The sequence below is a fragment of the Mastigoproctus giganteus genome, chromosome 3, assembly GCF_048544385.1.
Source record: "Mastigoproctus giganteus isolate SK-2022 chromosome 3, ASM4854438v1, whole genome shotgun sequence".
Lineage (NCBI taxonomy): Eukaryota > Metazoa > Arthropoda > Arachnida > Uropygi > Thelyphonidae > Mastigoproctus > Mastigoproctus giganteus.
In genome coordinates this window covers 102498404-102524930 of record NC_143577.1, presented here as the reverse complement: position 1 = coordinate 102524930, position 26527 = coordinate 102498404, and the positions used below count along the sequence as shown (strand labels likewise).

General features: G+C 38.1%; 1 protein-coding gene across 1 annotated transcript in view; it reads left to right on the top strand.

The window, feature by feature from the left end:
* Positions 1–26527, top strand: part of LOC150088193 (uncharacterized) — a 295820-nt gene that overhangs the window by 139570 nt on the left and 129723 nt on the right. The window contains exons 5-6 of the mRNA XM_090370066.1: positions 4643–4747; positions 9526–9642. Of these exons, the coding sequence (XP_090226192.1) occupies positions 4643–4747; positions 9526–9642 (222 nt within the window). The remainder of the gene's footprint in view (positions 1–4642; positions 4748–9525; positions 9643–26527) is intronic.

Genomic DNA, 26527 nt, shown 5'->3' with positions numbered 1-26527 from the left:
TTTGAAGAAATACTGGTGTAGGTTTAGGCTCAAATGATTGTCAGATGAACTAATGAGACTCATGGCAGAGATGCACATAAATTGTCAGGCGAGAGAGAAGCCTGTGGTAGATACCAGCTAGTCTCTAATAAAGTTACAAAGGAAGTCAAGTAAGTGAAGGCAGATTATTAAAAATCTTTGGCAAAGGATGCAAAGAAAAACAGCAAAGACTTTTTTACTTATATAAACTCTAAAAGGAAGGGGATGAATCAGATTGGTCCACTTGATATCAATGGTTTGACAGTAGATGATCATTCTGAGATAGCTGCTGAACTAAATGAGTATTTTGCATCTACATTCACACATGAGGAGTTATTCAAGGAGAAGAGGGCTAGATGTTTATCAAACTCTAACGAGTAGTCAAATGATTTTGTAATAACTGAGAGCAAAGTGGAGGAGAAATTGTTAAAGTTAAACATAAGAAAGGCACCTGGGGTAGATTGGATCTATCCAGTTATACTAAAGGAGTTGGCAAAGGAAGTAAGCACACCCTTAGCCATAATTATGAGAGCATCATTGGACTTGGGGGAAGTCCCCACAGACTGGAGATGTGCAAATGTATCTCCAGTTCACAAAGGGGGATCAAAGGTGACACAACTAATTATAGACCTGTGAGTTTGACTTCTGTTCTTTAATACAATATTAATATCAATGATCCAACAAGTATCCCCAATTCACAAAGGGGGTTCAAAGCAAATAATTATAGACCTGTTAGTTTAACTTCTGTTCTGGGGAAAATTAAATAGTTAAGAATAGTTAAAGAAGTGATGCAGGATCACCTAGACTGCAGTAATAGTTCGGACACAGCATGGGTTTGTTAAGTGGAAGTCTGGTCAGACAAATTTGATTGGATACTACGATGTGGTCACAAAGGAACTGGATGCAAAAAATAATTTTGATATCATATACTTGGATTTCAGGAAAGCTTTTGATATTTTTGCACATGGAAGACTACTGTACAAATTGGAGCAGTATGGCATTAAGGACAAGTTGCTACAATGGATAAAAGGATGGTTCAGTGGGAGAAGACAGAGAGTGGTAATCAATGGATACTGCTCTACATGGACTAATGTTATTAGTGGTGTCCCTCAGGGTTCGGTGTTGGGCCCATTGTTCTTTTGTGTATTTATCATTGATATTGATGAAAGTATATCAAACTTAATGTCAAAGTTTGCAGATGATATAAAGGTTGGCAGATTTGTTAATAACAGTAATGACAGTATGCTGCTGCAACAGGATCTGGAAAAGTTGGGCAGATGGGCTGCGAAGTGGCAACTGAAGTTTAACATTGACAAGTGCAAAGTTAGCATATGGGTAGCAGTAACCCCCAAAGAAATGTACCAACTGGGTTGTGTTACACTCAGGGTAGTGGAGAATGAAAGAGACTTGGGGGGGGGGCAATTGTGCAGTCAGAGATGAAGTTTTCTGAGCAGTGCAGACAGGCTAACAGAGTGGGTCATAGGGTCTTGTCAATGATATACAGGCGGGCCTCGATTAACGCGATTAATTCGTCCCGCGAGCGCATCGCGCAAAACGGAAACGCGTTAATTGAATATCATAACCAATAGGAAAAATTATAATTGGTACTTGACCTTCTGGAATGTCCATAAAGAATTTTAAATAACTTTTAAATAATACCTTTTAAATAACTTTTTAACTGCATGCCATGTAAAAGATAATAAAAATTATAGAATTAAATGTTTATTGTTCAAAATATATAATGGAGAAACTAACTATTTGCTACAGAAATATTTGAACACAGTCGTTTGAACAGTTTTGGCTTTCGTTTTTTCATCATACAATTTCCGATAGCCGACAACAAGCTTCTCTAGGCCCTGGCGAAATAACATGCTTCTTTCGATGTTAGGATCAACATCCATTACCTTTTGTTTAAGGTTCTATTTTACGAAAGATTTTGCCTAGTTCTTTTACCGTTATCTCCTTTGAGGTAACATTTTCATCTGGCTCACACTCTTTTTCTTCAGCTTCTTCGTGCGCACGCTGTTGCTCTATTTGAAGGAGATCATTGTCACTTAGCTGTTCTAAATGCGAATTCAGTGATTCTCGAACGTTAGCCGCATCCAAGCCTTTGAAACCAAGTTCATTACCAATATTAGTTATGTCTTCAATAACTTTTTGAACTGCATCTTTGAAGCAAGTAAAATCGTTTGCGCGGGGTAAAAGATGCTTCCAAACTGCTCTCATATTGCTGGCTGTCACTTCTTCCCATGCTGCATGAATGTTTTCAATGGCCAATCGCATGTTATATTTTTTCCAAAATTCTGGTACAGAAATTGCATTATCTCCTGTTATAGCTTCAAGTGCCTGTGCAAAGGTTCTGCGGAGCCTTGAAAGTTGCAATCGTCCCCTGGTCCATGGGTTGCAATAACGAAGTCGTATTCGCCGGTAAAAAAACAACTTTCACATTTTCATTTAAGTCACCAAGTGCAGAAGGATGTCCAGGTGCATTATCTAAAAGCAACAGAGCTTTAAAAGTAAGATTATTTTTCTTGCAATAGGCTTCAACTGTTGGACAGAAATAAGATGTAAACCAGTCTTCAAATAGGGCTTTGGTCATCCATGCTTTTTTATTTGAACGAAAAATGATTGGAAGAGTGCGATGGCTGTATCCTTTTAAAGCCCTAGGATTTTGTGCATGGTACACAAGCATGGGTTTCAATTTAAAATCACCTTCAGCGTTACCTCCTAATAAAAGTGTTAGTCGATCTTTTGAGACTTTATACCCAGGTTGTGATGCTTCATTTGCAGCCAAATAAGTTTTAGTTGGCATCCGTTTCCAAAATACGCCCGTTTCGTCTACATTAAATATTTGCCGATCGTCGTATACAGCATCCTGAATGATTTTTTGCAATTCTGCAGAAAATTTGGCTGCAGGATTTTTGGCTGCAGATTTTTTGCAATTCTGCAGAAAATTTGGCTGCAGCATCTTCATCAGCACTAGCAGCTTCCCCCGTTACTTTAACATTATGCAGTCGTGCTCGATTTTTGAAACGTCCAAACCACCCTGAACTAGCAACAAACATTTCAGTCTCCCCTTGATATTTTGTTTCTTTGAGCTTAGTAAAAAGGTTAATAGCTTTGCTCTGAATATTGTCCTTAGATAATGGAATTCTTTTTTGATTGCAATCTTCTATCCAAATTGATAAAAGACTTTCCATTTCAATCATTATTAGAGTTCTGTTTCTGGTATTTTGTAAGACAAAAGAAGATGATGAAACTTTACCTTTCTCTTTATATTCGTTCTTACAGCTCAAGATAGTTCGTACGGTAGACTCACTGTATCCTAGATCTCTTACGATTTTCGCATGGTTTGCACCACGTTCATGTTTTTTAATAACTTCAAGTTTATCAGCTAAAGTAATAACTTTTCGTTTTTTTTTATTACAATCACGTTGTTTTTCACTCTTTCTTTTATCCATAATTAACAGGGGTAGAAAATTAGAATTTTTAAATACGTCTGCACGTGACTTTATTAGGTGGAGACAAACAAGTAACACGTCTACTTAGTTGATGGAACACACTGAGGCGGGAAGAGGACAAACGCTTGTTTATTGGCAGTCAGACATTTAGTGCGCGATTCGAATCTTTTTCAACTATCAGAAATAAAAGATCGCGTTAATTCCAATCGTGGTAACTGAAAACCGTGTTAATCGAACTCACGTTAAGCGAGGCCTGCCTGTAGAGGAATTTTGTGAGCAGCAATAAGGAGGTGATTATCCTCTTGTATAAGGCAATGGTCAGACCACACCTTGAGTACAGCATACAGGTCGGGAAGCCTCATTTTTGGAAGGATATAGAGTTGCTAGAATGAGTACAGGGAAGGGCAACAAGATTGGTGAGGGCAACAAAGGGGTCCTCTTACCAAGAAGGGCTTAAGTTCTGCAAATTGCAGCTTCTGGAGACTAGGCACCTCCGCGGAAATCTGATTGAGGTGTATAAGTCCTTGAATGGATTGAGCAGGCTCAGTGCTGATAAGATTCTTCCTCTTACTCAGATTACAAACCTGAGGGGGCATAGATTCAAACTGAGGAAAGACAGTTATAGAAGAGATGTGTGGAATTTACCTTTAGCCAGCGGGTAGTTGATTGCTGGAACAAACTTCCATCTGTTGTTGTTGTGGAAGTTGATAGCTTAAATAAATTCAAGGCAGAACTAGACAAACATTTGGAATGAATGGATCAGTGAAATGGGAAGATTTTTTTTTTTTTTTTTTGTGGATGATGCTCTATAAGCTTGCTTTCTTGCTTCATGTGCCTCTGCTAATGCTAATGCTATTACAGTTACAGTATTTATGTTTGTATTCCATTTTAATTTGCTTGTTCATTTGTTAACCTTTAAATTTATTTTATTTTTAATGCTTTTCTTTCATGATCTCTGCTTTTTTTATGTCATTTTACTACTAGTAGTTTCAGTACTAATGCAGCATTTATGTATAAGAAAAAGTTTTTTAGTACATTTTTGAATGGTGGGAAGTAAGTTAAATAGTGAAATTCAGTTTTTCTATCTTGTTTAACATATGCTGTTATTTGTTCATGTTCATACATTAAAAATGGTTTGTGAATTAATTTTTGCTTTCCTACAGAATCCAGGCAGCTTCAGGTACGTGAATGTAGAGGAAGTTTTACAGAAGGCTCTAGATGGAGCAATTTCAATTATTCCAAGTGCAAAAGATTCCAGTCACTAGTTGGTAAGTAGTTTGAAAAATGACTTTAATTGCACTATATGGTAAAGGTTGTTGAATGAATGTTGACACATTTAAATGTGTTTTAAAAACAACTCATGTGCTGATAAGATTTATGCTAATGTTTATTTTTATAAACATTACAAATTTTCATACTCAGATTCTTGGAAAACATTTTTTCACATATTCAGTATGTCTTCATTTTTATGAATGAGTTCCTGAAGGTATCTACTAATGTTTGTAATGACACAATCGCAGATAGTAGTAGTAGTAGTAGTACTACTACTACTACTAGATGCCCATGTTATTTTCATAACACACGATATCCATGGCTCTCAAGTTCATGAATGTAATAGGTTTCCTACAAAACAACTTCTTTTCAAGAAACCTCACAATAAAAAGCCATATTTGGGTTCAGTTTGAACATGGGTTCAAATCTGGATTTAGAGATCAGTGCTGATTGGGATGACAATATGTGAGAACCAAAAAGAGTGTGGAAAAAATTCAACATGACATTAGTGTTGCAAGGTAATGACATGTCCTCTTCGGACATGTCACTACCTTGCATAAACCCTCCATCTCCAAGGGTAGACTTTCTGCTGGGCCTTCCCAATGGAGACCTAGTAGAAAGTCAATTTGAACCTGCTTGAAAAAAACCCTGCTAACTCACAACAGTCCCACATATGGGACGCCGACCGGGCTAGCCGAGTGGGTAAAGTACCTGCCCGGCAACCCAAAGGTCGCGGGTTCGATTCCCGCCTCGGGCTTGGATCAAAGCACTGCAAAAACCTTGGGAGGTGCAATATGGCCACAGAAGCCGATGCGCCAACAACTACCAAATCAAAAAAAAAAAAAAAAAAAAAAAAAAAAATCATATGGGACTGTTGTGAGTTAGCAGGAAACACCATAGTAAGTTTAGTAGATATCATTCTTTTGTAAAATATAAATATCATAAATATTCTAAGCCATGAACTACCTTATCTCTCTATATGTTTGGGATGAGTATTAAGACTATTGCATATTTATAGCACCTTAAATATTTGTTGAATGTCAAACATATTGATGGCCAAAATAATTCTTAGCCTACAGAAATAGTATTATCCATATAACTTACATTACATTAACCCAGCAGTAGTGGCGCCCAAAATGTAGCAAAAGCAGTGGTGGCTCATCTGACAGGTATTCAACTTTCTTTTTTAATTTTTAGGAAATGTTTTATATTTTTTGAATTCTGCTTAAACATTGCTATTCAATTCATCTTTTCTAAATGGATTGTATTACTGTTTAAATTTTTACAAAGAATTAAAAATTTTAAAACATGCTGTATGTTTTGCACCATTTACATAAAAAAAAAAAACAACAAAAAGTGTTTTAAACATAAAATAGAAACATCAGTCTTATTCTCTTCTGTTTTCCAGTTTTAAACACCATTAAATGACCCCAGGGGCTCATGGGCTTGGCACACCCAAAATGGCTGGCTGAAGTTAGTGAAGGAAACTGGTATATAATCTGAATCAAAATATATTTCTGATAGGTGGGAACAGTTTGTTCAGCCTCAAGGAAAACCAGTAATCTGAAACTTTAAACAAACACAACCAGACATCATATTTTCCTGAGGCTGAACAAACTGTTCCCACCTATCAGAAATATATTTTGATTCAGATTATATACCAGTTTCCTTCACTAACTTCAGCCAGCCATTTTGTGAGTACACTAAAACACTTGTTAGCCATAACTGTTTGAACATTCAAAAGTATATTTTTGTTGCCTCTACACTTTGCAAGATGTCTTAACAACTTCTTATGTGAATTTATCCATTGACCACCTCACACGATAGCCTAACACTGTTACTGAATATGCAGCCTCAAAAACAGTTATCATTACCTTTATATCCATTATATGGAGGACACTGTCTTTTTGCTATGCCTTCATGCTTAGCACATCTGCAGGTGACATTTGTATATCTTTTGTAGGGACCTCCTCTCAACTCAAAGATGCTCTCATAATTTGACGAAAGGGTTGTTTAACCTCATTTGCTACTTCTTTTGATAAATTAGATAGATTCCACAGACCTAGTTGTCTTAATAATTTTTAGCTTTCAGTTTCTCTGTTATCATAAAATCATTTAACTCCCAGTTAGAATTAGAAAATCTTCTGGTATTTCTATCCCTAAAAATATCTTTATATGTGAATGTAGGGGCAACTAGTCTACAATCAAGTTACTAGGAGGCTTTCAAGAATCTGCCTGTACAGGGTCATTAATAGTTACTGCCATTCATATCAACTTAACCACTGCAGTTCATCCCATTCCTTTTAATGGGAAAGAATTCTTTGCTTTCTTAGCCAAAGACTACCCTGCACAAGTAAGGCAGATTGGTTATCTGGATATTAGTTAATCCGGAGAGTTAAAAGCCTCCTAGTAACTTTGCAGACTAGTTTATAGTTACTTTTCCTGAATGTATAATCATTCCATGCATTTTACTTTTCCTACTAGTCTCATAAGTTCAGTTGATGTTGCTTGCCTAAACCTGGAACAATATTTCTTAGCTGGTATAAAAAGTTGCAGTTATTTTCTTGAACACTTCCCATTTCTATTTGTTACCAAATATCACTTCATTCTTTTGAAAAGGATATGAAATATTCAGACCATTGTAATTACCTTTGTGAAAGCAGAATCCCTTCCATTTACCATCAACATATAAAGTAACTAAAAGGCAGTAAAACCAATTGACAGGGGGGTGCTCATTTTTGTTTTTTCAGTGTTTATGTCACTCACAGCAAACTGACTGAACATTACACTGACAACCGCTGTCAATTGGTTTTACTGCCTTGGAATCCATGCTTACAGTATACCAATCTGATTGGATACTATAATGCAATAACAAAGGAATTGGATGCCAAATAATTTTGACATCATATACTTAGGTTTCAGAAAAGCTTTTAACACTTCCACATGAAATACTGCAGTACAAATTGGAGCAGCCTGGAATTAGTACAAATAATTCCATGACACTCATGAATGCAGAAATTCACAGCATATAAGCGTGAAACTAATTCCTTGTTCTTGATTTTCTTTTAAAACAAGTATAGAACTAGAATACCTCTGTGCACAACATTGTTATAAAACATCCGTAGTCAACATTATATTATCATGTACCATCCGTAGTCAAATTATATTATCATATACCATCCGTATGATCAATCAACTTTTAATCACCTTAAGGCCATCTTGGCAGGGTCTGGCCAGGGTCAGGCCTAACCCTGCCAGAGTTGGGCCAGATGTATTATGGATGCTTTATGATAATGTTGTGCATATGTGTATTCAAGTTATGAAGAAGTTAGGACTTAAAGAGTTAAAAACTAAGTATAGAAATACAAGTAAACTAAATGTCAAATCAGATTTAAGGATGAAAAACTATCTTCTTTTGCTCCTGATGCAAAGTTGCTGTGTGATGTTAAATGACTTCATCATTCACATATTAGTTCTCTTAACTTTATAAAAGCTGTAAAGGGAGCATAAATGACTTATTGTTGTAAGATTTAAGAAAGAGTGTAAATTTATTCATTTTTTATATGCATTTATATTTTTGGGCTGCAAAGAGAGGTAATGAAAATAAAAAGAAAAAAAAAAAGCAAGTTCCAACTATACGAAGTTGGGGAAACACCACAGTAGTTAAATTAATGCAAATAGTTAACAATGGAGTACATTCTTTTTATGGTGGTGTACAGGTTTCTTTCTAAGTGTGCATGCCATTGTCTGTCTGTCTGTCTGTCTGTCTGTCTGTCTGTCTGTCTGTCTACATTACTCCAGTAATGTTGATAAACCCTAATAATTAAAACTCCAGATAACATTTAGAAATTGTTATAACATTAATTTTTAAAACATATCACAGAATTAAATCTCTGCACCACTAAAGTTGTTTAGTGGTTCAGAGTCATTTGTAAATAATATTAATTAGAACAAAGGGAAATAACTTGCATCCTTTAGAAGGAATGATTTAATGCACTGTAGGTTAATAAGAAAAACAATTTTTCCATTAAGTGTTTGAAAGGATTTTTTTCCCTAAATAATTCATTGCTACTGTAAAGGTTAATTCTTCTATGATAACATTTTTTTTTTTTATTTGCAACTTCAAATGACAGGATGGTTTCTGTGAGGGTGGGTCGTGTATTCAGTTCTGCTGATAGCTTATTTTAAGATGTTAGTAACTACATTCTTATTCTGACATCTACAAGAATCAGATGTGGCAGTCTAAGAATATTGCACAGAAATTAGTTACACAATCAAGTATTAATATCTGAAATGACCGAACGGAATGAATTACCTATTAAATAATGGTGTTATTAACTTTATTATTGATGGATTTTTTTGCTTCAGTTTAGCTGAATGAAAAAAGAAAATTCTCTATCAGGGCCATTCTGTTGCAGGTTTAACAGAATAGCATACCACTCAGGTTTAAATGAATAGAATAGAATATAAACCTTGAAAAGGTTTGGTAGGTATAATTTACATACATATGTACACAAAGGGAAAGAAACTGAAATGAGGGTTTATGTATAACACCATATGAATCATTGCACCCGCCTATGATCAATAGACAATGACGCATAAGAAATTTGTTTGTTAGCAATGTGAAACCCCATAATAATATATATGGTTCATGTTAAGTGAAACCTGTTCCTTTAAAGAAAACTGCATAACAATTAAAGCATATGGTATATATCTTTGCTTGCCTTCAGAAATTCAGTCTTCACTTTTTTATTTTTATTGTTTTTATTTCTAGGAGCATGCTATCCAGAGAAAACAAAAATGATTCGAGGAAGAGCGTATAATGGCACACTCACATGGCCCTACACTCCTATAGGAGAGTCCTCCTTATCAGAAGAATTTTGTGTTACTGGTGAGTAAAATGGCTAATTCACTTTTTCTCTATGCTGTAATATATGCCACTCGTGTACAATGTTTACAGTATGGATAATTTTTTCATACTTGTGCGTGCGTGCGTGCATGCGCGTGCGTGCGTGCATGCGCGTGTGTGCGTGCAAGTGAAGTTTTGTGTAATGACTAATAAAATGTGCTGATACAAGAATGATAGTGTTATATTCATATCTTTAGGCAGACTCTAGTATTCTTTTATAAATACAGTGTTTGCAATTCTGATAAATTATATTGGATGAGAGCACCATTGAGAATTTGACTAGTAAGCTGATAATTTAATGATAACAGTTTAATAGGCTAATTAATAGAATTAATGAGAAGTCATGCATTTTTGATATACTACATAACTTTTGCATAAATTTGTACTGTGGTGGCCTGTCACTTCTGTGGCATCTTCCAAGTAGTATAGTGGTTTGCCGCTTGTCATTAATTTAGAGAGTTCTGGGTTCAAATACCATCAAAGACTGGAGGAATTCTAAACAGACATTGATAATAGCCTGTCAATAGCCAGTCACTGGTTTTTTAGCCAGGTCAACATTAAGTTCGGTTGTGAATGCACACATGTACAGATATAATTATGAATTCCAAGATTTGTTTAGTAGGTCTAGCTCAACTGATCATTCTTTTCCTTTTCCTGATGTAAGGCATGTGCTGATCTTAAATTAAAACTTGGTGCATTATAGAGGAAATTCAGTCACTGAAGAAATGGTTAGATATTTAAAGACAATAAAAATGAGGCATCGTCAGGGACTGAACTATCTAGTGACCTATCAGGTGATGTAACTCCAATTTGGGCCTCAGAACAGAATAGTCAATTGCATATTGCCCATGAACAAGATGACACCATAGGGCTGACAACACAGGAACCTTTAGTATGATGATCACAAAGTTCTAAATTGGAATAATGAGGAGAGGGGTAGCAGCAGATGTTAAAGTAAAGGAATGGGTTTTAAATTTTAGGAATGAAGACTATGACAGATTAAGGTGCTACATGGCTTCAATCAACTTAGGAAGGAGCACAGAAAGTGCAAATATTGGAATCAAGGAATACCTTTAAAGCAGAAGTCATGAATGCATATATATCATTAAGAAAATGTATCGCAAAGGGGATGCTGATGCAGATCAATTACACTACCCGAAAAAATTATTTTTTCTTCATACCTCTGGAATAAAAGTTGGCTATTCTAAACAAAATTAATGTCCTGATTATGAAAATATCAATCTTTTACTTCTGTCACATTTACATTAAAAGATATACGCATTTTTTAAATTCCTTGTTTTTATACAATATCAGCATATGTGGTTAGCATTAGCAAAGGCACATGATGCAAGAAAGCAAGCTTATATAGAATCACCAAAAAAAACAAAAAAAAAAAAACCCTTATTTCACCCATCCACTCGCTCCAAATGTTTGTCAAGTTCTGCCTTGAATCTATTTAAGCTATCAACTTCTACAATGACAGATGGAAGTTTGTTCCAGCAATCAACCACCCACTGTTTAAAGGCAAACTTCCACACATCTATCCTATAACAGTCTTTCCTCAATTTGAATTTATGCCCTCTCAGGCGATTATTCTAAGCAAGAGGAAGAATCATATCAACAGTGAGGATGCTCAAGCCATTCAAGGCTTTATACACCTCAATCAGATCACCTCGCAGGTGTCTAGTCTCCAGACACTAATTTCCAAAACTTAAGCCTTTCTTCATAAGAGCAACCTTTTGTTCCATTCACTAATCTTGTTTCCCTTCTCTGTACTCATTCCAACAGCTCTACATCCTTCTTAAAATGAGGCCTCCAGACCTATATACAGAACTAAAGGTGTGGCCTGACCATTACTGTATACAAGAGGATAATCACCTCCTTAACCCTGTTAGAAAAATTCCTGTATATCATTGACAAGACACCATGAGCTACTCTTGCAGACCATCTGCACTGCTCAGAAAACTTCATATCTGCCTGCACAATTACCCCCAGGTCCTTTTCATTCTCTACCACTGTCAGTCTGGTACCACAGAGTTGATATGTTACTCTGGGATTACTGCTTCCCATATGTAGTACTTTACATCTGTCAATGTTAAACTTCATTTGCCACCTCTCAGCCCATCTGCTCAACTTTTCTAGATCCTGTTGCAGCAGTGTACTGTCATTAGTGTCATTAACAACCCTGCCAATCTTTGTATCATCTGCAACCTTGGACATTAAGCCTGATATACCATCATCAATATCATTTATAAATACAGAAAACAACAATGGACCCAACACTTAATCCTGAGGGACTCCACTAATAACATTGGTCCAAAAAGAGCAGTGTCCATTGATTACCACTCTCTGTTTTCTCCCACTCAACCATCCTTTTATCCATAGCAGCAATTTGCCTCCAATGTCACACTGCTCCAATTTGTGCAGCAGATTTCCATATGCAACAGTATCAAAAGCTTTTCTAAGATCCAAATATATGATATCAAAGTTATTCTTTGCATCCAGTTCCTTTGTGACTACATCATAGTATCCAATCAAATTAGTCAGATAAGACTTCCCCTTAACAAACCCATGCAGTGTCTGAGCTATAACTGAAGTCTTGTCTAGATGATCCTCCAGTGCTTCTTTAACCAGTGCCTCCATTTATTTTCCTGGAACAGAAGTTAAACTCACAGGTCTATAATTACTTGTGTCAGCCTTTGATCCTCCTATGTGAATTGGGGTCACATTTGCACATCTCCAGTCTATGGGTACCTCCCCTGAGTCCAAGGAAGCGCTCATAATTATGGCTAAGGGTTTGCTTACTTCCTTTGCTGCCTCTTTTAATATAACTGGATAGATCCCGTCCACCCCAGGTGCCTTTCTTGTGTTTATCTTCAACAATTTCTCCTCCACTTTACTCTGTTATTACAAGATTATCTAGCTTACTGCCAGAGTTGAATACACCTCTGGCATTCCCCTCCCTGAATAACCCCTCATGTATGAATGCCGATGCAAAATATTCATTTAATTTGTTAGCTGCTTGAGCAGGATCATTAATAGTTGAACCATCGATATGAAGTGTACCAATCTGATTAATCCCCTTCCTACTAGAGTTTACTTAAGTAAAGAACTCTGCTGTTTTTCTTTGCATCTTTTGCCAAAGATTTCTCGTAATCTGCTTTCGCCTGCCTAACCTCCTTTGTAACTTGTTACAGACCAGCTTATATCTATCATAGGCTTCTGTGTCACATGTTAATTTATATGTATTCCATGCATTTTTCTTCTCTGTCATATGTCTAATTAGTTCATGTGACATCCATTTAGGCCTAAACCATGAATAATATTTCTTAGTTGGTATGTAAAGCCTAGTAGCTTTCAAGATAAGTTCTTTGAATGCTTCCCATTTTGAATTTGCTGTTGGTAACATCATCAGTTGGTCCCACTGTATAGAATTTATATACTATCTCAGTCCATCGTAGTCGCCTTTACGAAAGCAATAACCCTTCCCTCTACCCCTAATGGTAGTTACCTCTTTGAGTAAATCCCACTTCAGCACACTGTGATCACTGCCACCTAGTGGTTCCTTTATCTGCAGATTCTTCATGCATGGGTGCCTTCGTAGCCAGGTGGGAAGGAGTAGTAATGCGTATCACAAGCTTCTTGATTAGACCGGGGTTCGAGCCCGTCACCACCAAATACAGAAGATGCGGAAAGGTCAGGGAATGACTACCGCATATCCCGGAGCAATATGGCCTTAGTTTCTAATGCTCCTAAAAACCAAAACAACAACAACATCTTGGTGCACGAAGAATCACTACTGATAATCAGATGAAGAGTATTACTCCCACTAGTTGCCTCCCAAACATGCTGCTGTAGAAAACAATCATCTGATAAATCCACAAAAACCTTGCTAGTGTGTGAGTGACCAATCCACAAATTCCAGTCAATATCCAGGAAATTAAAACCCACCATTATAAGACACTCTAATTTACTGGCCCACCCCATTTCTCTGCACAATTTCTCATTATACTCCTCAGATTCATTAGGCCTATAACACACACCTACTCTCATTTTTCCTTTCCTTTCCCAGGGCTTATGTCACACCAGACAGACTCAACATTGCATTGTCCACCAACATCAATTGGGTGCACTTCCTTAGATTTTGTGTTTCTTAACTAACAGCATAACCCCTCCTCCATTCGTTTCCTGTCTATCCTTTCTGTACACATTGTACTCCTCAAATTCCAGTTCTGTACTGCGTATGTCTGTGTGACACCATGTCTCTAATATCCCAAGAGTATCTGCCTTTGATGTCTTGACTAGCACTTCAAGCTCATCGAATTTATTAACTATACTCCTAGCGTTGGTGTACATGCAAGTATACATGCACCTGTTTCTACTCTTAGTTACCCTAACACAGCCCATGTATTTACTTGGTCCACTATGACTCCCAGCAGTCCTGGAAATTCCCATTGCCTTGCTTTACAAGCTGCTGCTCAATCATTTCAATAGAAGTAGTGCAAGAATCACTTTTACCTCTGCCAGCGGCTACTGTTAATCTATTAGTCATTGTATCGCCCCAAGCTAGCAGTACATGGTTGTAATTATTACACACAATATATGTTGCGAAAAAATTTTTTATTTTGTTGCACAGAGCATTAAACTACAATACATAAATAAGCTTTCGGCTGGGTGGCAGCCTTCATCGGATTAAAATACTTGAATGGCAGTTGGAATAGAGATGCACTGCCAGGATGGTGCGTGAGGCGTGTGGTTAATTGTTTGTTGATGTTTGTGGCTGTGACGTATGGTGGTGACGTGGCCAGCGTTTGTCTATGGATAGAATTACTGACTCTGTGATGGGATTAACTTGACAACCACTGTTCCTGTTCAAAGAGGTATCCGAGCATTTTATATTTAACGATTCCAACCAGGTACGCCTTAGGTAATGGTGGGACCTGTCCACAACCACGACATCGCGGTGTGGGTTGATGTCGTGGTGGGTTGTCCAGACATGCTCGGCGATAGCTGAGTGTTCCACATCTGCCAAACGGATCGCCCTTTTATGTTCTGAGAGGCGTTTCTCGAGTCGACGTCCAGTCTCTCCAAAGTAGCAGCTCGTGCAGTCACGGCAAGAGATGCGATAGACCAAACCGCTCTGTAGAAGGGTGGGGACAGGTGCTTTTATGTTGGAAATGAGAGAACGCAGTTTCTTGCCTGGGAGTTGGATGCACTTTATCCCACTTTAACCCTTCTACAGAGCGGTTTGGTCTACTGCATCTCTTGCCGTGACTGCACGAGCTGCTACTTTGGAGAGACTGGACGTCGACTCGAGAAACGCCTCTCAGAACATAAAAGGGCGATCCGTTTGGCAGATGTGGAACACTCAGCTATCGCCGAGCATGTCTGGACAACCCACCACGACATCAACCCACACCGCGATGTCGTGGTTGTGGACAGGTCCCACCATTACCTAAGGCGTACCTGGTTGGAATCGTTAAATATAAAATGCTCGGATACCTCTTTGAACAGGAACAGTGGTTGTCAAGTTAATCCCATCACAGAGTCAGTAATTCTATCCATAGACAAACGCTGGCCACGTCACCACCATACGTCACAGCCACAAACATCAACAAACAATTAACCACGCGCCTCACGCACCATCCTGGCAGTGCATCTCTATTCCAACTGCCATTCAAGTATTTTAATCCGATGAAGGCTGCCACCCAGCCGAAAGCTTATTTATGTATTGTAGTCTAATGCTCTGTGCAACAAAATAAAAAAATTTTTTCGCATTATGAATCCGGAGCACGTAGGCCTCTTTTATTACAATATATGTTACTTAGACATGTTTCCCACTCAATGATTTCCTTTTCTACTCCAGATTGCTTTCCCGTTTAAGGAACCAACATTAATCTCCCATCATGGCAGAGTCCCAGCGACCTTGGTAACGTTTTTCCATTGCAGATATGTTCTGGTGGAAGCACTCTCCTTCATCATTGACATCTGCTAAGTTTTCAGGAAAGAAATCCAGATGAATCCATTTTCCAGAGAAATGCGTTTTCAATCACATTCAGCACCCCATGTTCTTGTAACATTTCAGCAAGTTTGTCACCAGTTGCTCATAATTCTTTTTTCTCTTTCCAAGGAATCCATGTACCACAGCCTTAAAAGATCTCCATCAGCCAGTTCAACATCATTCAGGTTTCTTTGAAATTCTTCATCTTTTAGGAACTTTCTTATTTGTGGACCTATGAAAATTCCTTCCTTCAGCTTTGCATGAGATAAATTTGGAAACATTTTCTGTAAATATGCAAATCCTCTGCTTTCTTTATCTAGTGCCTTAGTGAAATTCTTAATCAGTCCAAGCTTGATGTGTAAAGGGGGAAGAAAAGCCTTTTGTGTATCAACGAATGGAACATACTTTACATTGGTTTTGTGGGGGAATATATTCTTCTTTCTTGTTCCAGCGTTGTACGACGAAGTGTTTGGCTGTTGCACGACTATCCTGCAAACACAGGAAACAACAGTATTTAGTGAAACCACCTTGCAACCCAACAAGCAGTCCAATCGCTTTGAGATCACCACAAATATTCCAACCATAGTTATTGTAACGTATAGCAGCAAGAATCTGGGACATACTGTCGTAAGTTTCTTTCAGGCCAACAGCATGAACAAGCAAAATTGATCGTAAAGTATTTCCATTATGAAGCAATACTGCTTTCAAACTTAGCTTTGACACATCAACGAACAAATGCCATTCAGAGGTATTGTGATCAATGTTCAGTTCATGCATAAGACCAATGATGTCTTTGCAGACACATATGTTTTGTTTTCCATTGCAAAATATCTTGAAAACTCTTCATTTCGCTTATGGTATATTGTAATGTTTGTACCTTTGGTGAGTAAGTTCCACTGTTGTAGTCTGGATCCGAATAATTCAGCCTTCTCTTTCGGTAAGCCCAAGTCTCTGATCAAGTCGCTTAATTCTTCTTGTTCAGTGTAGTGTGGGGCCTTTTCTTTTTCTGGCTTGTAGTCCAAATCATGTGAAGTACATGGTTCTGCAACATCTGGTAAAACAATTTTTTCTGTAACTTCATCACTACTTCCAAATACCCCAAGATTTTGGTGGCACAGGTACTGGCAGTTCTTTACCATTTGGCACTGCCCTAATTGCTGATGGGATATTTGGATATTTCATGCAGTGCTTGCTCTTTTTGGAAATACCTTTTATTTTTGTCATGCAGAAATAGCAGATGTCAAAATAATTTTTGGGCTCACCCCACACCACAGGGACGGCAAAAGGCTCTCAGCTTGCCATATAACCACAGCCTTAAGTTTGTTGTACAAGTAACACAACAGATATGTTTTGCAAATTACAGTGTCTGAAGAATAGGCACCTGCGAGGTGATCTGATTGAGGTGTATAAAGCCCTGAATGGTTTGAGCATGCTCAGTGCTGATGGGATTCTTCCTCTTGCTCAGAATAATCACCTGAGAGAGTATAAATTCAAATTGAGGAAAGACAGTTGTAGGATAAATGTGCGGAAGTTTGTCTTTAGACAGTGGATGGTTGATTGCTGGAACAAACTCCCATCTGACGTTGTAGAAGTTGATAGCTTAAACAGATTCAAGGCAGAACTAGACAAATATATGGAGCAAGTGGATGGGTGAAATGAGAAGGGAATGTGTGGGGTTTTTTTTTTTTGGTTTTTTTTGGCTGACGAATATATAAGCTTGCTTTCTTGCATCACGTGCCCTTGCTAATTCTAATTGACAGATTAAATAAATTCAAGGCAGAACTAGACAAACATTTGGAGTCAATGGATGGATGAAATGGGAAGTTTATTTTTTTTTTTTGGCTGATGCTATATAAGCTTGCTTTCTTGCATCATATGCCTCTGCTAATGCTAATGCTAAACTTACTAATACTTTTCAAGTGCAGCTTTTCAAGTGCTTTTAAAGTGCAGCCCTGGCTGCAGATCTTGAAACCCATGGGGAGGAAGGGATGCAGTGTGTGTGTGTTGTTGTTAGTATATAGTTGAGATTGTGTTAGTGTTTCTAATAAATATATTGTTGTTAACTGTGTTGGGGCCATTGTTGTTTTCTGTATTTATCAATGATATTGATGAAGGTATATCAGGCTTAATGTCCAAGTTTGCAAATGATACAAATGTTTGGTGGGGGTTGTTAATGACAGTAAGAATGGCATGCTACTGCAACAGGATCTATAAAAGTTGAGCAGGTGGGCTGAGAGGTGGCAACTTTAGTTTAACATTGACAAATGCAAAGTACAGGTAACCCTTGTATAACACGGTAGTTAGGTTCCTAAAAAATCTTGTTTAGTGTGAAACCATGTTATATGGGGACTAAGAACCAGTACAAAAACGGGGGATTACATTCCAAAAGCTAACAAAAATACATAGTTCTAGATTTTGTGTATCTTCTGTTTTTCTCTTTAAAAAATCATTAATCTGGGTTTGTTTGCTTTTGCTTGATAGATCTTTGTAAATTTCATCTTTTGGAACTAATCAGGTTTGAAACTCCCTTTTGAACTTTGGGTTCCTTTCAGTCAAAAAATCTGCATTCAAAAAAATAAGATTCAAATTGTTCGACTAACTTTATGCCTTCTAACTTTATGTAAAATTTGGAAGTTCAGAATTTTCATCTGCGGTATCATTCTGTGAATTGATTTGGTTTACATGCAATGCCATTTCCACCAAATCTGCTTCGCCAGCCTCTTTTTCTACCAGTAATTTTTGAATGTCTTCAGTAATCATATCTTTTTTTTTTTTAGGAGCATTGGCAACTGAGGCCATGTTTCTCTATACGTATTGTCTATAAATTACATGTGTTCTGAGGTCAATTTTCTGTTTTTCTGGACAAAAAACCTGAGTTTCTCGGAAAAAATTCATGCTACTGTCACCAGGGACCAACTAACTCAACCACGTTTTGAAAAAAAGCCTATAAAGACTCCTTGCATCAATGATGAGATTCGAACTCAGGTCTATTCCACCCGGTGTGGGAAGGACGGTGATCCTACTAACTATGCTACCCAGGAGGGTTTCAGTAGTCATATCATCAAAACCTTATCCTTTACCGTTACAAGTTCTTCTACTGCACTGATTCTGTTTTCTGCTGGTTCAACCATATTTCCTGAATTAACTGACTCTGACCATACATTATTCCAACATGCATTTAATGTTGATGGTTTTACTTCTCTGAGTGATAAAGGTATGACAAAGCTGATACTGTGCACAATTGAAAAATGTTTCCATGCCTCCATCACTTCAATATATTCAGAATCAATTTTTTCCAAAATCCCTTTTAACAATTTTTTGATCTAATGCCTTGATCTAATGGCTGAATAAAAGAAGTTATAATAGGTGGTAGGAACATTACTTCAACATTTGGATGACTTAAATGTTTTGGATGGCCTGGCCACGTTATCCAATAGTAATAAAACTTTGAAATCTAGATTTTTCCACAAGGTCAATAGCACAGAACCTAACATGGGCATTTTCCAACAAAATAAAATATGTAAAATATGGGGATTTCCCAAATTTTTTTTTGTTTTTTGTATAATGACTAGCGAGTCAACAATGGGGATTCAAAAAATGAATGGAAATGTTGAAAAATTACATCCAACATAATAGCAAGATTTTCCCAGCACAAAAGCTCATTAATACCATGTTATATGAGGTTTGTTGCAATTCTCTAACTGTGTTATATAAGCACTGTGTTATACAAGAGGTGCCTGTACTGCATATGGATAGTAGTAACCCCAGAGTAACACACCAACTGTTGGTACTACAGTCAGGGTAGTGGAGAATGAAAAAGACCTGGGGGCGGGTAATTGTCAAGTTAGATATGAAGTTTTCAGAGCAGTGCAGACAGGTTGCAAGAGTAGCTCGTCTGGTCTTGTCAACGATATATAGGAATTTTGCTAGCAGGGATAAGGAGGTGATTATCCCCTTGCATAAGGCAATGGTTAGGCCACACCTTGAGTACTACGTATCTGGATGCTTCATTTTTACGGAAGATGTTGAGTTACTAGAATGAGTACAGAGAAGGGCAATGAGAGTAGTGAGTGGAACAAAGGGTTGCTGTTATGAAGCAAGGCTAAACTTCAGAAAATTGCAGTGTCTGGAGACTAGGCACCTGCAAGTGATCTGATTGAGGTGTATAAGGCCTTGAATGGTTTGAGCAAGCTCAATGCTGATGGGATTCTTCCTCTTACTCAGATTCCACACCTGAGGTGGCATAAATTCAAATTGAGGAAAGTCGGTTGTAGAATAGATGTGCAGAAATTTACCTTTAGCCAGCCGTTAGTTGATTGCAGGAACAAATTTCCATCTGTAGTTGTGGAAGTTGACAGCTTAACTAAATTGAAGGCTGAACTAGACAAACTTTTAGAGTGAATGGATGGGTGAAACGGGAAGGGTGTTTTTTTTTTTTTTTTTTTTTTTTTTTTGTCAGCTGATGCTAAATACTCTTGGAGCCAATTTCATTCATTCCTACACCCACTCCCATTTACTATAACACTCATTCACTCTATCTTGCTGTGTCACTCCCTCTTACCAAAACTAACATTTACTCCCTTTTATCACAGTTCCGATTTCACTTTATCATTCAGTGCCCAGCTCATTCACTCAGTCTTTCACACCCATTCTTTCCTTTCATTCATTCTTCTTTCATTCTACATTGCATGCCCTTGCTGCTAGCTTACTAATATTTTTCAGCTAACCTGCTTCCCTAGCTGCCTGTTCACCTCCCTCCCCTACATGTTTACTTGTTTGACATGAGGCCCCAGTTCTCCCCCCCCACTAGGGCATGGTAAACCCGATGGGGGCCCCCTAGTCAATCCAGTCAAATTTAGGTATCTGTCAAGGAGATGCCCTCTACCAGGACGTCCCAAGGAAGCATGGCAAAAAAGTGGAATGAATTGGTAAACAACATCCTAAACACCATATTCAAAACCCTGGACAGCCAAAATTCCCCTGAGCAAGAGCAAATCTGCCAGGACAACTACACATATCGCACCATCATCACAGAGGTACCCTTCATGCAGCTGGACCTAATATCCGCAGTCAGCAAACTAAGAAACAAGAAATCACCAGGAATGGATATGATAGAACCTGAAATAGTCAAAAAGGTGGCAGAACTTGCCCAAAATGTTCTTCTGGATCTATACAACCACTGTCTCCAAAGCGGCCACTTTCCCAAAGACTGGAAAACTGCATCATTAGCTGATTCTGAAGAGCCCAACCAAGCCACAACATATGCACTATCCGTCCTTCAGGAATGGACCTGAAAGCACCACTTGCAAATCTCTCCAACCAAGACTCATTCCATTCTCCTCAAAGGATAACACCCACAAGGCCTGCACAAATAAAAATTAACAACATAACCATAAAACTGGTCCCGGAACTAAAGCACCTGGGAATCATTCTTGACAGTAAACTACCTTTCCTACCACATCTGAACTACATCCAAACAGAGATGAAGAAATACACAGCAATAATGGTGGTGAGGATCATCCACCAGGACTGGGGCCTAAAGAGGCGTACTCTCACCCTCCTCTACAAAACAGTCTTCATTCAAGCAGCTACATATGCCTCAGGTGTGTGATTTAACAAGGTGACAAAAGCTGCAAATAGCAGGAAACTCAATATTATTCACCGACTGGTTCTTCTTACCATGACGCAGGCTTGAAACACCATCTCCACCTATGCCTTGCAGGTGATCACGGAGGCCTTGCCTCTTGACCTGGAGGTGATACGCACAGGCATGCTGTACCAGCTTGGACGAGGAAAGAGCACGACATACAGGGACCACATCACAGACCCTGCTGGAAATCGATCTGCAGAAAAGAAACAACTGCAAAACTACCTCCAATTTGTATGGCAACAACGTTGGATGGAGTCCACAAAAGGGGAGATAACTCGCAAATTCATTCCAGACATACATACCCTGTATCCAAAACCGCCTTTGTGGTTCTCCTTGGGACTCTGTTACACTTATTAACAGGGCACTGTGCCATACACAGCAAGCTAACAACACTGGGAGCTAACAATCCATCTTGCTCATGTGGTTCACAGGAGACCTGGGACCAACTGATGTATGACTGCCGACTCTGTGAGGACCCCTGGGGTCTATTCAACACTGAGCTACAGTTTATCCCTAAAGATATCCCCATTTTTTTTTCCATTTATTAATACACACAGTTTATATACATTCATATATATACAAAACTTACATAGATTTATATTCAATTATATATACATTTCCATCATCTAGGGCTTCTCTGTGTGTGCGTGCGTGTCGTGGTGGCTCCAAGGCAGTAGCCCATCTCCACCTTTGTTCTCTGTGTTGGTGTAGAAACTGTAGGCCACTTCGCCACCAGGACAGTTGCCGCCTGGTGCTCATCCTCAGGCAAGATGACACCGGCCTGGCTCTACTGTGCTTATGTGCACAAAATCCCGCACCCACCGGAGGTAGTGCAATACTTATGGGTGCCTGAAATCCTGCTCCCAGGTTTCCCAGACCTGGAAGCTAGCAAAAAATAAATAAAATAAATAAATAAATAAAGAAAAAAATAATAAAATAAAGTGGCATAGTTACCCATAGTAGTACCACGTCATATTATTAGGTAAACATGGCACTCGATGCTTAAATTATAGCAATTTAACATTTATCACTACTTAATTAAGTTTATTCATAATAGTGCCGAGTCCAAACAAGGCCTGGAGTAGCACCAAAACGAGTATAGCTTTTAACGTTACATTATATACACTATTTACAATATAAACATTTAATTGTTGCCAAGGCCTAACTCGAGCAAACACAACGGCAACCAACACAGTATCTTACATTTAATATATTCTCCCAAACTGGAAGATTCTTTACAAGTCCTAACCTCAGAGCCATGTACTTACACAAAATCATAGCTGTAGTTTAATTGTAATTAGTACATGCTTGCTTCAATCTCCAAAGCGGATCAGATGTGCCCAATAGATAATATCCAACACAGAAAAAGCAGAAAGTTTGTTTGTCTCCAGTTTTGCCCAAAAAAACAATGTTGATAGCATACAGAACCATAGAATGCATTTCGCCTGAAGTCCACGTCCAAGAAGTCACTGGGAATAGAGTCCTAGTAACGCCAGATCTAGAAATTGCACCAGTTGTTTTATACTGTGGTTTTAGGTTAGGTGACATGTCACAATATGGCAACTATGCCTCAAAGCCAATTTCCATTTATTACTTTAGATTTTCAAGATCTATTAAGTGAATTGCTTAGCAGTTTGAGCTCTCAGCTCAATTCTCTTCTTGAAGGCCAAGGTGGAGAAAATCTGTAATGGCTTAAAATTAGTTTTATTTTCCACATCCACAAGTATGTTTACATTAGCCTCCATGAGATCTGGAACTGCAGTTTGTTCCAATCTGACCTATAGATAAAATCTGACCTGAGTATAATAGGCAATAGAAAAGTACATGTCTCCAAGCCTCCATAGGTGCAACAAGGATCAGGTTCCAGTCCTCTTTCGAAGAGCATAGAACGGAGGGAATCATGACCCGTAAGTTGTTGTTGTTGTTGTTGTTTGGTTTTTAGGAGCATTAGCAACTAAGGCCATATTGCTCCAGGATATGCGGTGGTCATTCCTTAACCTTTCCGCATCCTCCGTATTTGGTGGTGACGGGCTCGAACCACCCGTAAGTAAATAAGATGTGGTCATAGAGGGTGTAAACACCGGGAAAACTTGAATCTTTGATACAAAATCAGCTTTAGGAACAAATTTCCTAGTAACCAATCTGTGCTCACTTTCATCTTAACGGATTTGCCACACCTTTACAAGTTCCTCCCAAATTCTGGTCTTTTCTATCTTTAAGTTGTTTGCTGGATCTGAGGAAATCCCCAATATTTCTGTAGCAAGGCCCTTCCTCAAACTATGTCATTGCTCTGTATATAATAAACAGGTCAACGGGCATCATACCACTTAACACCTGTAAAGCATTATTAGATACTGTTCTAGCAGCACAATTGATGGCCAAAAGAGCAGAGCATTGTAAGGATATCAGTTTGGTATGTATTTTCACTTTGATAATATTTCTGAACATACACTGGCGGCATAAGACACAATCAGTAAGAATATTGTCTTATAGTATAATGAAAGGGTTTTCTTCGTCAACCCCCCCATTCTTTTTTAGAGATTCTAATCACTGAGAATAAGTGAAGTTCCTGATTTTTTCTAACAGTTTTGATGCATGCGGCAAGAATGATAATCTGTCATCCAGTGTTACACCTAAATATTTGTTGCTTGAGACATGGAGAATTTGAGAGTTGTCTGTTAGAACTTTTGGAGGTCTGTTGTAGCCAAATGTGTTCAGAAAATCATAAAATTTGTCTTGCTGGTAGAGATTTTTAGTTTATTCACTTGTGCCCAAGCCAATAGATCATCCAGTATGGGTTGGATTCGCTCTTCAATTACCCTCCTTGACCTTCCTTCCACTCCAATAACCAAATCGTCAGCATAAGCTATTTTGAGAGTGTCCTCGCCATCTTTGACCAACCATTGGTCCAGCACTGCGTTCCATAGGAGAGGCCCCAGTAAGAATATTGTCGTATAGTATAATGAAAGGGTTTTCTTCTTCAACCACCCATTCTTTTTTTAGAGATTCTAACCACTAAGAATAGTGGTTAGACTCCTGGGGCATCCTCTGGAAACAATTGAGGAATAGTTTAAGTGCCCTGCACAGACCTTAATTAATCTACCACTGAAGTAAGATCTGATCATTTAATAAATGCAATTATCACAGTTGGCTTCACACAATGAACTGAAGATGCTTTCCCAAAGTCGAAAGGCCCCTCGAAGTCAGTTAACACATCTATTATGTATTTTAAAGTTGAATTTTGAATGTAATATGTTAGGGAGATAATATGCATGTTCATTTGAACATCCTTTTTTGAAGCCAAATTGACAATTAGATGTGAGCTGTTTTTCCTCTAGAAGATTCTGAATTCTCATTGCGAGAAGCCTCTCGAACAATTTACCCATATTTGCTAACAAAGATATTAGTTAGTATGCTCATGGATCAGATTTAGATTTCCCTGGTTTATGAAGAATTTTTAATAAAGCCACCTTCCATTGTCTGGGAAAAACCCCTTTTAGTAAACACTTGTTCATAAGATTCAATAAAATTTGAGGAAAATGTTCGAAAAACTTGACCAAGTCTATATTTTTTAACAAGTCCAAGCCGGGGCATTTTTTAGTATTTAATTTTAGCCAATCCTAGATCAACAAGTGTGAAAGGCACTAATCCGACCACCCAACATATAAGGCATTATCATGGCAGATTTGTTCTTGCTCAAAGGAGTCACTTTCAGGAGAATCCCCCGGGGGAAAAGTTTAGAAACATGGTCTCAACCGTCGACATCCAATCCTGTGTTTCTTGTTCACCAACCATCACAGTGTTGTATATATCTCCGCATAACATTTTATTTCTAGATATTCAGTAAACAAGACCCCATGGATCAGAATTACCGGTATCATGAACAAAACTTTGCCAACAGGAATTCTTTGCTTTGCAAATTCTTTGTTCATGCAAGTCCCGGTACGCATTTTTATAGATAGTGACGTCAGCCTCAGATATGTGTCTGTGCCACTGAAACTGTTTTCTAGCCTATTGGACCTGAGATCTAAAATTAGAAAGGCCCACATTCCACCAGGAACTGCTGTGTGTTTCATCTGCTCCCTCTTTGCAAAGGGGTGCTCTTACGAAGAAAGGCTTAAGTTTTGCAAATTACAGTTTCTGGAGACTAGGCACCAGCGAGGTGATCTGATAGAGGTGTATAAAGCCTTGAATGGTTTGAGCATGCTCAATGCTGATGGGATTCTTCCTCTTGCTCAGAATAATCACCTGAGAGGGCATAAATTCAAATTGAGGAAAGACGGATGTAGGATAGATGTGAGGAAATTTGCCTTTAGCCAGCGGGTGGTTGGTTGGTGGAACGGACTTCCATCCCTTGTCGTGAAAGTTGATAGCCTAAATAAGTTTAAGGCTCAGCTGGACAGGTATTTTGAACGAACAGAGGGGTGAAGTGGAAGTGGTTATTTTTTATTTATTTTTTTTTTTTTTTTTTTGGCTGATGCTGCATAAGCTTGCTTTCTTGCATCAAATGCCTCTACTAATGCTAATACTAATATTCCATCGCCTGAAACAGGCAATTTTGAACAAAGTTTTTATATTATGGTGCTAAAAAGGAATTAATTTGAGTGGCAATATCTTGAGTGATAACTGTCACTAGATATACTTTAAATTTCTTCCAATTAATTCCATTTGTAGAAAACTGTCTGAGATCATTAATTTGGAAATTAATGATCTCAGTTTGTTGACTTTTAGATCTAATTCCAAAAACTATGGCTCTATGATTGCTGTTTACAAGGTTAGGAGCCACATCCCAGTCAGAGATATATACATCCATTTTGCTTGTTGTTACTGTTACATCTATATTTGATTCACCATTCATGGTGGAGAAAATGAATGGCTTATTAGGTATAGTCTGTACATTTAGATTATATGAAAGGATTGAATCTTCAAGTAGAGAACCTCTGGAATCTGTATATCCACTGTGCCATAAAAATGACTCCGCATTAAAATCTGCCGAGATAATTAAATTTCTGTTTTCAAATTTTGAACAAATCCTGTCTAAGTAGTGTAAAGCCTGTTGAATATCCTCAGAGGTGGGGGGGGGGAGGAGAACAATAGATGGAAACCAAGTAGAAGGTAACGAATGGAGCAGAAATCGACAGACATGTAACAGTGTCATTGCATTCTCCATTTATGGTTGTAATCACCAATTCTTTATCTAATATAACTATGGATGA